Source organism: Bombus fervidus, chromosome 4, assembly GCF_041682495.2.
Source record: "Bombus fervidus isolate BK054 chromosome 4, iyBomFerv1, whole genome shotgun sequence".
In the NCBI taxonomy this organism is placed as follows: domain Eukaryota; kingdom Metazoa; phylum Arthropoda; class Insecta; order Hymenoptera; family Apidae; genus Bombus; species Bombus fervidus.
In genome coordinates this window covers 19,134,826-19,151,403 of record NC_091520.1, presented here as the reverse complement: position 1 = coordinate 19,151,403, position 16,578 = coordinate 19,134,826, and the positions used below count along the sequence as shown (strand labels likewise).

Genomic DNA, 16,578 nt, shown 5'->3' with positions numbered 1-16,578 from the left:
ATAATAATTATTCAGAGTTGCTGTAAGAAAGAGTTCGTAGAGGAAAATGAACAATAATAATTAATAAACAATATGAAATTGAAAATATCATTCAGCTTGATCAAGGAAGAATCGTATGATTTGGGTTGCTATTATTAACGAAGTAAGCAGTAATTGGCAAATAATTATTATTTCCGATATATTCTTATTAAAAGAAACAGAGAAACGAAAGACCGCCTTTAAAATTATGTATTTTCAACAAATTTTCAAGCATCGGAGATTAACGCACGCGGAAGCGAAAAAATGAATGTACGAGAATTATCATGTAAAATTCAGATATAGAATGCATTTAAACCGCGTTGAAACTGTGTTTGTATAAAATTCGGGCGAAAATTGCATAATTATGCGAATTTATTAATTGGTAATTATAGCTGTATATATGCATCGCAAAATTTACTCCTTATTAGATATGTAAATCGTTAAATTATTAAAAATACGGGGAGGATTTATTGATTTTCAATAAAAAGGATAATCTTAATAAATTCGTTATGCTAAAGAAAGAATAAATTGAAATTATCGTGGACGACATCTAGTTCCTGACATTTTCCAGACACGCAACAACGGTCTGTACTTGGCCATCATAAGTTCACGATATCTAGCTGATCTTCTGACTTTCTGGATCTTTTCGGCTATGTCATCCATGCAGCTGTCCAATTTCAAACGAGACGGTAACAATTCCTCGAATTTGCATCTGTTACAAACAAAACGATAAGTACATCTTTTATTCATTTATATCGTAGAATCGATATAAACTCGATAAAATTATGCAACGATTACTCACTTTAGCATACCATGTTTTAGGCTCGTGTCCACGAAGTAAGATTCTACTTCCTCGTTTAAATTTAAAATCGTGCCCAACTGTATTCTACAATTGGTAAAACGTATTACGTAATAAATTGTCAACTGGTACCTCTTGCAAAATAATTGATTAACTATTATTAGCGAATTAAGAAGTTATAAATTGCAGGCTATAGATTCTTTGTACAATTTGACAAATTTTATGTTAAATGGAACAACGAAGTGACTTGTAATTTATACAGTTTTATTTGTTTTTACACCAAACCCGTTAGTGTTGTGCAAAAGAATTTACTAATACTACTAATAACTTGTAATTTATGACTTAAAAAATTTCACTAAAACCATCGGATAGCTTTCGTTCCAATAGTCGCATCGACCGTACGATACAAAATAAATTGAAATAATCTTACACGTATTGTAACTCGATGATATTCGTTTTAACGTCATATCGTAACGTCAAATGTAGAGCAAAGTAGACAATTGGCTTCGTTTGTTTCCATATTACCTTATACTCTTCTTGTCAGCGAGGAATCGAAGTATAATATTTGTCCGATTGAAAATTTTTAAGCCGACGTAGTCGCTCACGTTTAAGTGGATCGGCCTGAAGTGGTAGGTATCATCGGGACGAATTTGTCTAAGATGCGAAAGATTCGAATAAGTTTTGACGGTGATCAAGTGGTGATTAAGCGAGAAGGAAATGTAGCGTGAATTCATATGGGAAAATCGTTGCTGCATTAGACATTAATGTTTGTTCATCTAGTTAATGCTCGCTGGAAGGAGAAAAGTTGGAAGCTCGCCGACGTCACAGATAGTTTTAATTGAAAAACACGGTTATGAATGTTTCGCGTACCGAAGCGAACCCGTTGTAATTAGCAAACCCTCGGTGAAGCGCGATTATTCTACTTTTTTTCCTCGACGTACCCGGACTCGACCTCTTCTTCTTCGTCGTCGTCGTGCTCTGGAACAACAGGTTTCAGCTCCTCGACCTTCTTCTCCTTATTTCGCGGACTCGCAGGCGACGTCGATGCTTTGACACTTGCGGAACTGAACGCATTTTACGTCGAACACAAATGCTAATGAAATCGTTTACCAACATTGTCGAACTTTCTCCAACATTCTTACCTTTTTAATATTCTCCTATCTGCTAGATTTAAAAGCTTCTCTATGTGCATTGCTGATTTCTCCTGGACATACAGATACTGACTTATGAATTAGTTACTTAATTCTTCGTAATCATCGTAGTAAAATATAATAGATTTGGATCAGAAGGTGATACGTAATTGTAAAAAATTGGAATTTTTGGTCGTCGATTAACTTTTTTCGTTAACTCTCAAGCTCTCTATTTCCATGTTCGTTCATTTTTTCGTTATATTATTGTCAGATCGAAGAAATTCTTTTAAGCCGATCAAGAGTCTTTTGACGTTAACACGTGCAGAAACATTTAAATAATAAATGCATTCAATGGTATATAGAGTTAGCCGCATCGATATTCGAATACGGTACTATGTTGCTATTTATCGCTTTGTATAATAATATAAGAGGGGATGATTTTTAAATATCGTGTTGCCTGTTCCATGAAAATACGAATATTCTACATTTATCGTAGCTTAAAATTACGTAAACAGTTTCTTTCTAACAATGATGTTTATTCGTACAATAGATTTTTACGTAACAAGTAAAGTTACGCAAAACATGAGAAACGTCCGAATATCGGTGTGGCGTAATAGTAAGACGATCTTTTGTTAAACATCAAACATGTTGTACGATTACACGTTGTTGTTAGTAAGAAATTGTTTACGTATTTTCAAGCTGCGATACGCGCCTCGTATTATCGTAGACAGAATAAGCAACGCGATATTTAAATCAACCCCTCTTATATAAATAGAGAGATAGTGTCATGTCCGGTTATTAATGCGAGTAACTGTACATTTACTTTCATCTTTAGGCGCTGTCGCTAGAAATTGACTAAAACGTGGAAATGCTTGTGAACGGTATTGCGCATCGTTTTTACGACGTTTCCATAATCAATCTCTTTCAAACTAATCGAATAAATGTAGGAAGATCGACACCCACCAGGTACACAATTTTGGTTATCGATTTCTTTTCGCGGATGTCCCACTTCCACGTCAGCGGTACTCCCGTCGGATTATCCCTCCAAATTCCTCCGATCTGGTTGTACGACAGCCTGCAGAAACAATTGGAAACTTGAACGGAAAGTGTCTAGAGCGACAGTAATTAAAAATTCCAGCGAAATTCTTTTCCAATACGGACCTGGTCGCACCGTCCTCGTTGAAGACAGCACCGTTGCCTACGGTGTCGAATACGGCGACAATTTGCGAACCCCTCTTTACTCCCATGCAATCTTTGCCTCCTGGGCTGAATACAGTATACATATCGTCTTGAAATCGATTTCGATCATTTTTACGTTTGTTTCTCGCTATTTCGCCGGGAAAGGTCTTTATTACGTTACTAGGGTTGCCGAAAGTAGCGTTCTTTTATGATCGCTAGATTACGTATTATTATGCATTTATGCGAAATTTGAAGGTGTAAAAATGGAGAAAATACATATAACAGTATTCTAATTTTATTCTATCAACGAGTGATCTTACCTACGATGGTCTATCGCGACCATTATTATTACAACATTTTTCATTTTACTTTACCTCGCCATTTCCAGAGCTTTGCCCTAGTTTTCCTTAATAGTGCCAAATATCGTGATAACGAAATTAAGAATAAAGAATAATTTCATTCAAAGAACATCGATGAAAATAAGTTTCACTTTTCGGCAACCCTGGTATAATCGATCGTCCAGTTGGAGGTGAATTTTTTCCATCTGTTTGATCCGTTCGAAATATTTCAAACATTCTACGACTGATAATTTAAAATTAGCAGAGTTTTAATGCCAGAATATTCTAGATATTAATTTCCAAAATATTATTACTTCCTTCAATTATACTGGTAAAGTTGATAGAGGATCTAATAACAAGTACAGGTTGCACGTAATATTACTCTATCAATATCCATTTACTCAGATCAATGTGAATTATTTATACTAATAAATCGTTGTATAAACATATTTGATTTAAATTATACACGTATAATCTCCTTCGTGACATTCACAAATTTCATAATTAAATTTAATACGTTCTATTGACATGTATTTAACTCTAACCTTTAAATTATGAACATTCCAATATACGAATGGTAATTTCATATCTCATTGTGCCAAGTAAATACATACCTGCTATGTTAAATGTTTTACGTATTAACTAATCTTTCAGTTACAATTTATGAAAGACTAATAAGATTGCGTTAATAATAAAATTATCAAGGGTCAAAAAATATCAAACTGCCTTTATATCAGTAGGAACCGATAATTACCCAAAGTAAGATTATAATTTTTTGCAATATGTGCATATATTGGTAGATTCGTATTTTTTACAAAACAAAATTAGATTTTCAAGCGTTGAAATTTCATTAGCGTTAAAACGAAACACGACTGTCTTCATTGCATTGATCAAATTCGAAACCAATCTGAAAATGTATATAAAAGACGCAAGATAGTCTCTGTCTGTAATCATAGATCATTAGATTAAAAAATTAGTCTACGGTATAAATAACGATCTTAAACGTATAACGGGTATTAAAGATAGTTTAACGATTTCTGCGAAATATATACTCGCACTATCTTATAGTTGCTATATAAATTTTCACGCTTGTCTCAAACTTTATCGATACGATCGTGACAGCCGAGTTTTGTGACAGTGCTAATGAAATTGCAAAATATTTCCTATAACGTATAATAGATTCGTAAAAAGTTTTCACAAGTGATTGAGAATACCTTCGGTCGGCAACTGTAGTAGCATGTAGTATTGAAAATGACTTTGCGAAATCAATTAATTAATAATGGAAATTAAGGCCGAACGGCAATTACGTGTATCGGTGAAATTCGGTTATTCAGGACCACGTGACAACATATTTCAAGATCATTGAAATCCACGAGGTCTGTCATATGCTTTTTATGTAACTAGCAATAATTGCCTCGCCCTACTAATTTACAACTTTCAACGAGATTATCGATTCCAATCAAAACGCGTTGATACTTTACTTCGATAATTACATTTTCGATTTTGCGGTCTCTGGAGTTTAATAGCCATCGCTCCATTCGGATAAAACACCTCTGCCGATCCATCGGTGTGAAAATTGACAAAAATACGAGCTTCGTCGTCGTAATACGTTCTTCCATCGAGTCTGTGCTTTCTGAACCTGACGAACAAGAGAGGACGTATTATAAAAGCAAATGCGTAAACGTGCAAAGATAGAAAAATCATTGTCCGATGTAACGTAAGTCAAAATATCTTTTCCTCGTTATACGATATATTAAGATTTTCTTTGTGCCTATAATTCGCGATAGTCGAATTTCCATATTCCGAAGCTCCTCTCATACTCGTTTCATTCCCTTTCCTGATTCTCTTGACTAACTTTTTAACTAAACAGATTATATTAGCAAGTTTAAACTAGAGATTGTGCTTTTTCAACCTAACGAACGAGAGAACATATAAAAGGATTAATGATTAATTATAATAAATTACGGAAGTTGGTTTGTAGCAACAAGTTAGTACGCGGCACCGTCTTCAATGCCATCTTGTTAGCTTTGCGCTTCAAACTAATAGTTAACTCGTTAGCAACTAATTCCGAAGTTTGTTTACAGTTGATGCGAATACGATGTGAATCAACGAATTTTTAGTCTGTTCGCTTTCGCGTTTTCTCTTGGTCTCGCGTTTTCTCTTCGATTAAGCGTTCGATCGCTAATATCGAATAATATTTAAATAAACGCATTGAGAATTACTTTAAAGAAATTAAAGCCAGAACTTTCTGCCTTTCTACAAGGATACGATCATCGTACAGGTTATAGCGCGAGTCGCATCTTCTATTCCTTTTTTTAACGATACATGCTACGTTACTCTTCGTCCTCGCGAAATATTACTCGGTAATGGCTCGAAGCGTTGAGAAATCGTTGAGCGCTCATATGACTACCTACCAGGATACCTCACAAGTATAGCGTTAGATCGTCGATTCATCGATGCATAAAATTTAACGAGCTATTTCACGTGATCGAATTCCACGGATGACGAGTTTGGTTAATCAAATTCAGAATTTCTGAATATATCAAGAATTTGCTATCCTCTATATTCGGTAATTTATTGATCGACGCTGCCAATAATAGTTGAAATGAAAATTGATTAAAATAAAAAATTGGTTTTCAGTTTGAAAAAATTACTTTGTTACATGACAATCACCGGCTTCAATATCTTTAAACAAGGAATGTCTTCTAAATAAATACATATGTATACGCATTTACTTAAGCCACGAAAGAGAGTTGTAAATTCGACTTCGTTACAGCTTTTCCGAGAAATTATAATAAAAATCTGCTTATTAAAAGGAACGCTGAAAGTGCGTACTTTAGCTTGGTTAAAGCTAAAGTTTTCCTTACGTTACGATTACGTTGATTACGTCGTATTGATTCGTTTACGTACCAGTCGAGACCAGGTTTCGAAGGCTTTGCTCGATACTGGATAATTTTCCTCATGGTTTTGGCAACCGGCAGCACTGTCCAACCGAGCTTCACGAAGTGCTGGTTTGATAATTGGTACTCGATCGGGCTTCGATCGTCTGTAACGTAGAAATTTCACGAGGATGCCGAACTCGCCGCGCTGTATACACGCAAACCACATTATTTGGATGCGATACGATAATGATGACGAAACGCTCGCAGGCCCTAAATGTTCCCGATTAATGACGATTTGGTATCGGACTTCGGTCAATCTCCATCGAGTCAGGAATCTCGATAATAACGTCGAATTAGATACCATCGATGATCGAATCGAGATCTCGTGATTTAAGTTGAAAGAAAGTAGCTTTTAAATCTTGTATTTTTTTTCTTTTTATCATACTTATCGATTATAGAAAGTTAATGCTAGTAGTACGAATGAAAGTCGATATGTTTAACCTTTAAAATGGGAAAATTATATTTTTACATAAAGAAACAAGGTCTGAGGTAAACTAGCTCCGATACTGTGTAGACTAAATGTGTAATTTACTGATTAAGGCGGATATGACTAGAAAATATTTAGCGCAGCAACTCGATTTTGTTATTTTATCTGGGTTTGATTCTAGACGTCGAGAAAACGAAGAAAACTCCTCTACAGAAATGTTCTTTGAGTTGAACAAATTTTATTTTACCATAGAAATACGTTATTAGCCGGCTTCTCTCTGTTTCATTTACGCTTGGTGTTTCTTACGCTGAGAAAATGAGCACAGCGAAGATTAAACTTAAATAACTTAATTAATTAAATTGATCGCTGAAACTAAAGAAATAATTCCCGGACGCGCTCGCCCCCCACCCACGACTTGAAGATGAAACTATACTTGAAAAATAAATCTCAAATAACATATTTACACGTAAAATTTATCCATCGTCTTGATGCGTAGCATCGCAAGGATTATATTCTCATATTCTCATGGCCAGGCAATTCACTCGTCTTGTTCGTCATGGAAAATATCCGAAGCCTAATCAAATCATCCGTGTACTCGATCAAATCACGATCGATGATGTATTATACACGTATGTATAGAGATCGAACTGGAGTGGAACTAGAAGCTTTCCGAAACTAAAACGTTATATCTCGAGTCTGCTGTTACGTCCGACGATACCTATCTCGTCCCGATCGGCCGTCGGTGCCGTTCGGAATAATATCCATCTGATACTTACGAGCGTGGGTGTATTTTATATATCTATCGTGCATACTTCCATATTTTATATCCATAAATGTCGCGTGTTTTTTGCACATTTAACGTGCCCAAATATTACAAATCAAACTATTACACGTAACGATTGCAAATCAGACATGTAAAAAATGAATTTTTTTTAAAAGAAACAAGAAACGAATTGCTGACCGATTTCGGAATCTCGAATCGTTTGGAAACAATAATACACCTTACCGATTTGGATATCGCTGAATATCGCCCTTTTTTTGCGGTAACGAGATCCATTCGTCTTGCTAGAATTATCCTCGGTTCTATCCGAACCAGACCGTCTATGTTCCTTCTTACTCGATTTGCTTGTCTCTTTCTTATTCTGACTCCCTGAATCGAGCGTTGATTTATCTTCGGCGCTGCTTACACCATGCTTAACTTCGCATGCAAATTTTATTTTATTAATTGCACCATTACGCCTGTTACTCTATACGTTGTACGGGAAACTTCTTTCAGACAGATAACAAGTTCCTGAGTAGAATTTGCGTCGAACTACACTCTCCAAGTCTTAATTCTTTGGCTACTTTTTTATATAGTATTTACGTAGATTATGTAGATTATGAGAGATCACCGACGATTCGAAATTTTGATACTCCTTCTCGTAATATACGTATACAGCAGGTATACCTACCGTCCCTATGTTTCTTCGTTAAGATAGACTCAGTTTCGTTCCTTTCGTTGCTCGAGCGTCCATCCTGCGTTCCACCAGACTTCGAAACTTTGTCTTCTTTGTCGAAGGTATAAGATACCATTTTCTTTCCACTGTCAAACCCATCTGCCTTCTTCTTCTTTCGTCTATCAGCCTCTTTACGCTCGCTTGTATCCGTCATTTCGTCCAGCTCGATGTCCTCCTCCGTTCGTGGTTTCTTCCTGTTTCGTCGGCCGGTTGTTTTCTCTTCGATATCCGTGTCGGTCGTCATCTCAACCATTTTCTTCCTTTCCTTAGGTGATTTCTCCGTTATCACTGGTACACCTTTATCCCGTTCTCTCGATCGATGAACTCCAGTTCCTTCGGATTCCGTTTCCGAGAATTCCGTGTATTCCAATCGCTTCTGGCTCAAATACTTCGCGTCCCTTTTAATTTTCTTCATTTTTCCAGCAGCTGCTCGTTCCTCGTTCGTGTCACGTAAACCACGCGATCCACGGATCTTGTCGAGCTTACTTTTATACGGAACATCGTCACGTTCCTCCCGTCCATCTGGCGTGATAGGATACTCGCCGGTTCTGTCGATATCGCGGTTCCTCTTTATTTTTCCTCTCATCTTTCCCTCCAACGTACCAGCTGCTGTCTTTGTTAAATCTCTGCCCTCGACTCTGTCAAATTTATCCCATTTCCGACTCGAATCCTCGTATCTTTCTATCTTTGTTTTCTTCGAGAACACTTCAGCTTCCGCGCGACGTGTCTCACTTATCGCACCGGCAGATCGATGTTTTATCGTTCGATCGGGACTTTCTAGTTTTTCCTTCGCGCTCGTACGCTCGTCGAATTTCGCGCTACTGTCATCATAATCTGTGACATCTACAGCCCTAGATATTTCCACGGAAGCATATGTTCTTGAATCGTCATCGAATCGTTCGTTCCTCGAAGATTTCGATTTTGGCCTCCAATCGATCGCTTCATCTTTACTGGCGTCCTGTCAACCACAGAAGTTTTATGGATCTATCTTTTATATTGTTAAGATTTTGATCAAGTATTGTTTTCGTGTAACTAACTGACGTAATCGACTGACGTAGAATCCACTCTATACGGATGTCGTGAAATTTTTTAGCTTCGTTGCAGCAAAATGTTCCCTGGTGAAAGGAAATCGACGTTTTGGTAAAATCAGGACAATTCTAACTCGATACGTGTAAGAATCGAACGATCTTCTATAGGTTCTATATAGACTGTGAATTTTTATGCAATTATGAGAAACTTAACGATACAGAAATGCACGTGATATGCAAAAATATATAAAATATCCAAAGTATAGTACTGTTCGTAATATTAACATGCCTAGGTTCTATTCTTATCTGTGATATTCGTATTTTTGAAAATATGAATTTCTATAAAAATCCGCAGTATCATATTTACCTGGCTTCCTGTAGAGAGTCCTAATATCTTTATGATACGTATCGACCGAGATGCGACGCGATGGAAGCAAAACACTGTACCTTATTGTAGATCGTAGTACAACTAACATAGATAGAATACGAGTTTTATAACTCTCTACGAATACATAAATAAGTTGTCTCTGCATTAAAAATTTTAAAAATTTATATCTTACAAATAAATATTCATATTTTATAAATAATTATAGATAACAATAACGCGATGTTTGTCAAACTATTATTTAAGAAAATGAATGAATAGAATATATTTAAAATGTTATTTCGAAGAATAAAACGAAGAAATTGGAATACTCGAGTAAAGTTTCGAGTTGATTATTTTTTTTGTTTATTTCAATGAGATAAAAGAAACTTTGAGGCAAACTGAGACAACCTGTGTTATAAATAACTTATTAAGTTAGAGAAAATTGTAAGTTTAAAATACGAAAATTTCATTAAAAAGTTCAAGATGTTTTAAACTTAACAAGGTTTAAAGGAGTTTACGAAAGTCTAGTAAAGATCACAAACTTTTCTCTAAAGATTTCTCGAGCAGGTTCTTTCACTGACTTCGATTAAGTTTAAGAATTTTATGACAAGCAATATGTAACGTTATCCGGGCAAAGTAAAAACTATACGTATATTCTTCCACCGTAAATCGTTAGCGTTATAATGATTTTTAAATATAATAATGGAACATATTCCGATTGAAAAATTGATGTGAAGCGATAAACAACTACTTAAAAATGAGAATTATTGAAAAATCATAAAAATAGTTATCCGATATAATTTTTGTTTATATACACTATGCTAATATACGTATAAATAAACATTTTGTTGCTGTATCTTTCCTTATTTAGTGGATTTTCTCTATTCACTGATAAATCTACTTAATTCTATTTAGGTTTCATGGTTCGTTAAAACTATTCGAGTCCTTAAACGTTATACGTGTATCTGATAAAACGTGTAATTAATAAAAGGCCCTAACAATAATTAAAAATTATATACAATTTTATTTATTATTAGAAAAAAATTTCTATTAACGTTATTATCGATTCCGTTTTTGTTTTCGTTATTAGAGGCTAGCTGTGATTAACGATCGATATTTCGTTATTAAATATTGAAATTATTACATACCCACTGTCGAGTGGTTTCGTTTACCACACGATCGCAAAATCTACAGATCCTGAGACAGGGTCGCAACCCAGACCTCTTTTCGCTCCAGTCACGAATAAAGTTGTTCACAAGATTTAGTATCAGCTTGGTCTGCGTATTGCCGAACGGTTCTACAACGACGTCATAAAAATCTCGTAAAACTCGAGAACTCGCATAATTAATACCAACTTCATTAGTAAACCTCGTAATCCCGTTAACTGTTCGAAAGGTTTTCTCGCGAGTTCGCAATTACTTTTTCTCCGTTTACGGGAACTTATAATTTAATGTATCGTTAGTTTCACCTTTTTCGTTACTTTCCGCCCAATTTATTCGATTTATTTGTAAAAATACGATTCTTAATAATACGCTACTGAATAAAAAATTACCTTCTAAATCCTGACCACAACAAATCAGCTTTCTCATTATTTCTTTTAAGAGAAGCGACAACGTTTGAAACTTTTCTGACATTGCGCAAGGTGCTAATCTTTCCAAAATACATAAGACATCTTTTATTCGACATGTAATGTTCTCGATGGCGCAGCACCTTTCTAAACACGTCACAATTATATCCACCTATTTATAATAAAACAAGTACACAGAAATAGTATATATATATATAGAAAATAAATTCTTACTTTAAATAATTATTATAATTAGACGGCTGATATTTATGCATAATATGAAATAGTCTTCTATCTTATGTAGCTATGATAATTATAAGGAATAGAATGATTTCGGTTCGAGTTATTCGCAATTTTGTAATTAAAATATAATATATAATATAAGTACGTGTCCTGATATTTTATCACGGTAGTCCAACAAATATCATTGTCTCGATAAATAAGAAAATGATACAAAATATTAACAGCCGTAGGAAACGATACGATAAAATTGATAGTCCTACATGTTTCAATCAACGATTACGAGGAAAGAAATGTTTTATCGTTATACTACATACGTGTGGTTCTTCGGTCTTCGATCGTGTTTTTAAATAGCAAGTATACTTGCGCTTTGTTCGGGCGTTTCGCGAAAGGTTCGCTTGTTCGGAAACCCGAAGAACTACAAATATGTTATCTAATAAATATCGCGCTTCTTTAAAATCTAAATTTGAATCATTACTTTGCGAACAATTTCATCTGGCAGAATTTCCATATCTTGACAACGAACGCAAGGGAACGTATTACGAAACAACGCAGATCGTTGAGATCCCTTTTTTACGTTTCCACAGACTATTGCTGTCATTGCCGTGGCCACAATATCCAGGGCTCCGTGTAAAGGAACCGCATCGTAATTCATGCCGCGACATTTCTCCTCGTGGATCCTGATTTTTTCAAATACAGTTATTCCTTGAGTTATTTTCTGTGTACGCACGAGCTGTTTGGCATTATATGAAATTATTGCTAATTAAGCGATCGTCGAACGAACCTGTACAAGTCCATAAAATTTTTTAATAAACGATGAGCTCTCGTGAAAATCGCCAGCGCAGGCGTTAAACACTCCGAGTCTTCGGTCAACCGAGTTTTCCGATAGTAGCAGAACTTTTTGCAAGGCATTGCCACGATGAATTTCTAGATCTTCGTGCAGACTGTTCAATAAACTTCTATATTAACTTCTGCAATTATTAAATTGAATAATAATTTCGTTCTCCTTTATGTTAGGTTATCCAATAAATTCATGCCACGGTACGATCGTATTTTCCGGGATATGTTTTACGCGAATATGGAATGAATAATTCGATACGAACAAATTTAATCTAACGAAGGCATTTGGCAGTAAAAGATAGATTGGTATAAAAAGTGAACAGCGTGAGAATTTTTATTTTTACATAGAAATATTACGAACGAAGTTTAAAGCATCCAACCTGATCGAACTATCTTGTAATTATTTCAGAGTTTTTGAAAATTTAAAATAGTAGAGTATTAGACTCGTCCGTAAACAAGCCGATTCGTCTATGAAACGTGAAAAGTATATGTATTTGCTTACGGAAGATTAGATCGTAATAGATAAATTCTATGCACGTAAATAATAACGCTTGGTAATCAATCATTTTAAAAGAACGCGAACAAACACATTACTCGACCCGATACGAAGAATTTATCTTCTCACCTTCTACTTTCAACAGAGAAAGACATACCTAAATATATAATCGCTTAATAAATCAAATTAATTTCAGATGCAATGATCGCTACCAACATATAAAGTCGCGTTCTTGGATAATTTCGATAATTTCGTAGCACGCGTCAAATCACTTTCGAGAATCAATCCATTTGTTTCTGCTGAAACCGACATCAATCGCCGCGGTAAATCATCGGTCCTCTTGACGCTTTTCATCGCACGGCTGTCGTGTAACAACTGACATTCGTCATATCGTACGGATATACGCGTAGTTGGTAGATACATCGATATTTTATACTGTTTCATAGCGATGTTCGCGACGCGTTGTCGTCGAGACCGTTTCTTTTATTTGCATGCGCGTAGTTCGCGATAAAAGATATACCAACGAGCTGCTGATAATACGAAGCCTTTATATTCGTTTCGAATGGAATAATAAATTTCGCGAGTACCGTTTTCTGGACGAGTAAACGGAAGTTGTTACATCGACGAAGCGACGATCTTGCAAATTTGGTAGCATTGCGGTAGCACTATATTATATGTTCGTACTTTATATCTACATACTTTCTTATTCGATCGATTTTACGTTGCTATTTCGATTTTGTCAATAGTAGTAACATTATTTATACAAAGGGTAGTATTATTTTCAACTATCTGTAATGTTTCTTCCATAAAATAATTTTACGTTTTCTTTCACTATACATATACAAAAGTTAGATGTATTGAATTTTAAAAATTTAATGCATATTTGACATTTGACTTGCAATTCTTTAAATAAACTTAAACATTTCATGATTATATCGACCACATTTAAAGACAATGGCGCGATATTACATTTATCATTAAAAACGTAATATTTGCACTTGTGTTAATAAGCCTTGATATTTGTATGGATTGTCCTGAGCACTTGTTATATCTTTAAGACGATTATTCCGTCGATTTAATAGCAAATTTTTTATAAAGTATACGCTTGCTATCTATCCTCGGATTAGTCTCAAATTTTGCCAAGATAATCGTGGCATTTGTTACAGTTACAGTGCTAATGAAATTCGAAAATGTTCTCTATATCACACACAATACATATATTCATAAAGATTTTTCATAGTACTATCTACTTTGGATCTATTTCTAGATCGCTCTATATATTATGTACCCGTAATCTTATTTTCATTACAGTTATAATAACTATTCAGTTCCCATTCGATTAATTTTATTCTTATTTGTTTCGACGTTTTTAGGTTCGTGCAGGAAAACAGAATAATTTGTTTTGTCTGTATTCTAGACAAAAATATGTCGTTGTATCTTAGCAACTTGTTTATTTTCGCCGGTTTACCATTTGATATTTTCGTATTGTTGCAGTGTCATATTTTCGCATTTCCATATTTTTACGTGGTTATATGTTTATAGTAGCGTCGCGTAAAATACAGTAGCCAGATGTATTAAAAAATACCAAGTCGGCGCAATATTCTTGCTGCACCCCCCATTGTCGTTGTCTACTCAGGACAACTTCCGAGACGAATAACAAATCGCGTCGCTAAGTGGAAAACTCCGGGTGTTATTTTCTCTCTCTCTTCTTTTTTTTTTTTTTTTTTTTTTATCACTCACACTGATTGCAAGAAAACGCGTGGGGCGGCCGACCGCGCTTGTATTTATAAAAGTTTTTACGGTGCCGGATATAATTTATCTGCCACCAAACAGGGTGCCACACTTTTATGTACCAACTCGGTTCCACCTAACTGCAATATTCATTTGGATGCGGGAAAAACTGGGATGTGGCAAGTGAAACGGAGAGTGGGAGGAAGGCAGGGAGGAGAGATTCTGGCGAAATCGCTGTTTTAGCTAAACTTTCACGAATGAAAAAACTGTAAATGGACAAATATACCATTTGTGACGAGAAGTATCGTGGAAAATTGTCAGGATTATTTCGTGCTTAAATTTTCTCGCTTTAAATATTATGATACAGGATTAGGAGTTTGTGCTACTTTTGCATAAATTTAAGGAATTTATTTAATAACTTTAAACTTATTTATAGCTTCGTATTTTCCGCACCTATCTCTTTTGCATCGAACCACGCTCGTCCGTACTCACGTTCGTTTCTTTCCCCTATTCTTCGTCTCTGTAGATCCTTACAAAGCAGAATTGGTCGTAAGATGGTAGAAAGTTAGCCACGATTTACGATAGTCTTGGAGAACACGGCAGTGGTCGTGTAGTAGGTACTCTATATGTGAGCTGTATTAATATAACATCGCGACACGAAATATTAATATCGTCGTGGAAGTGCAGCAGTTCGGTATGCGTCATATGAGGTGCTTTCTACCCTCCGTGCAATAATCGTAAGAGGTAACGAAGCGAGTCTACGCGGCAGCATGCGAGGGTGGAACAATTTCCGACGGTAGGAATTTAAATATTCCACACTTGGTCGGTTTTCTAAGTCAAATGGTACTAGTGAGAAGAAGGGAATATTATTATCCAGAATCCGAAATTTCGCCGGGAGACACTCGATTTCCGTTTTTTCATCGCTGCCACTGCTTTCGAAACAGCGAGTTTCAGAGAGAAAGCTTCAGCGAGTTAAGACAAGTTAAAAATACTCTGTTCGGTAAAGGATAAGCAATGCTATGGAAATTAAGGTGGTAAAATCAGTGGTACGCTACCGATGCTATGCAGATAAGAAATAGTATTACGTTTTATCTATTGTTTTTGAACTGTTATTTGAGTTACGAAGGATTTTTTGATAATTTCGTCACGAAACAAATACATACGTATTATATACTAAAAGAATTATAAATTTTGAATTTTATCTTCGAATACGTTGAATTTTTTACATTGAAATTAAGAAAAAGGAAAGTCTGTGTTTAGTGCATGCGTAGGGTGTATGCCTGAAATTTTTGAACGAAAATTTCTTATATACGTCATCATAATCTACATCTGAGACGATGTTCTTAAAGTTTTTCGTATCGTCAAACGTCTGAAAAATATATACATTGTCTTATGGGAGATGTCTTCTGAAAATTTAGCCAAATTATTAAATTAGGAAACAAAATATAAAATCGTATGTACGCGACGCAAATATCGATATTACGTATTATGTATTATGAATTGCAATGGCATGTGTCTTATCCAAAATAGTATTGTCGAATTGAAACGTTCACAATGGGTCATTCAGATATCTGAAACGTTCTGCTTTTTATGTTACAATTGTTCGATTTTTCGAAATCAGTTTGAGTTCAATTAAGTACTTCTAGCCAAATCGCATCTGTTCGAAAAGTCCTTAAGTTTCATATTCTAAGGGGGCGTTGCTAAATACATACATACTACAGTATGAGTACTCTTTTTTCAGCCTGCACCCTTCTATTCACTTCAAACTAATGGCTATTAGAACTGTATTGATACTTTGAAGATATTTATAGCTACAAATAGATCGTGAATTTTCAAACAAATGCATATTTTTATAAATATTTTTGTAGGAAATCAGCAATAAAGTGAGATTTGGAAAGAAATTAATTTTATTTTAGTTTTCAGATAACTTTAATCGTTAAATCCAATATTTTTTGTCGAGCTCTCGGAAAGATTTCCTAA

General features: G+C 35.1%; 1 protein-coding gene across 1 annotated transcript; it reads right to left on the bottom strand.

Annotated features, from left to right (window-relative positions):
- Nucleotides 1-150: 150 nt before the first annotated feature.
- On the bottom strand, nt 151-13,238 carry LOC139986601 (uncharacterized). The gene is made up of 15 exons (XM_072002041.1): nt 12,010-13,238; nt 11,277-11,463; nt 10,873-11,021; nt 9,367-9,444; nt 8,285-9,287; nt 7,840-8,031; nt 6,375-6,510; nt 4,958-5,103; nt 3,109-3,235; nt 2,911-3,022; nt 1,960-2,021; nt 1,741-1,881; nt 1,343-1,471; nt 821-904; nt 151-730 (listed from the first exon to the last, which is right to left on the bottom strand). Exons 1-15 carry the CDS (start codon nt 12,184-12,186, stop codon nt 553-555), a joined length of 2,901 nt encoding a protein of 966 aa, XP_071858142.1. The 5' UTR covers nt 12,187-13,238; the 3' UTR covers nt 151-552.
- Between the last annotated feature and the right edge of the window lie 3,340 nt (nt 13,239-16,578).

Coding starts and splice junctions, on each gene's coding strand:
- LOC139986601 (XM_072002041.1), bottom strand. CDS start 12,186: ATGAATTACGATGCGGTTCCTTTACACGGAGCCCTGGATATTGTGGCC. Junction 9,288..9,366: donor TACGTCAGTCGATTACGTCA/GTTAGTTACACG, acceptor TGTGGTTGACAG/GACGCCAGTAAAGATGAAGC. Junction 3,023..3,108: donor AACGAGGACGGTGCGACCAG/GTCCGTATTGGA, acceptor TTGTTTCTGCAG/GCTGTCGTACAACCAGATCG.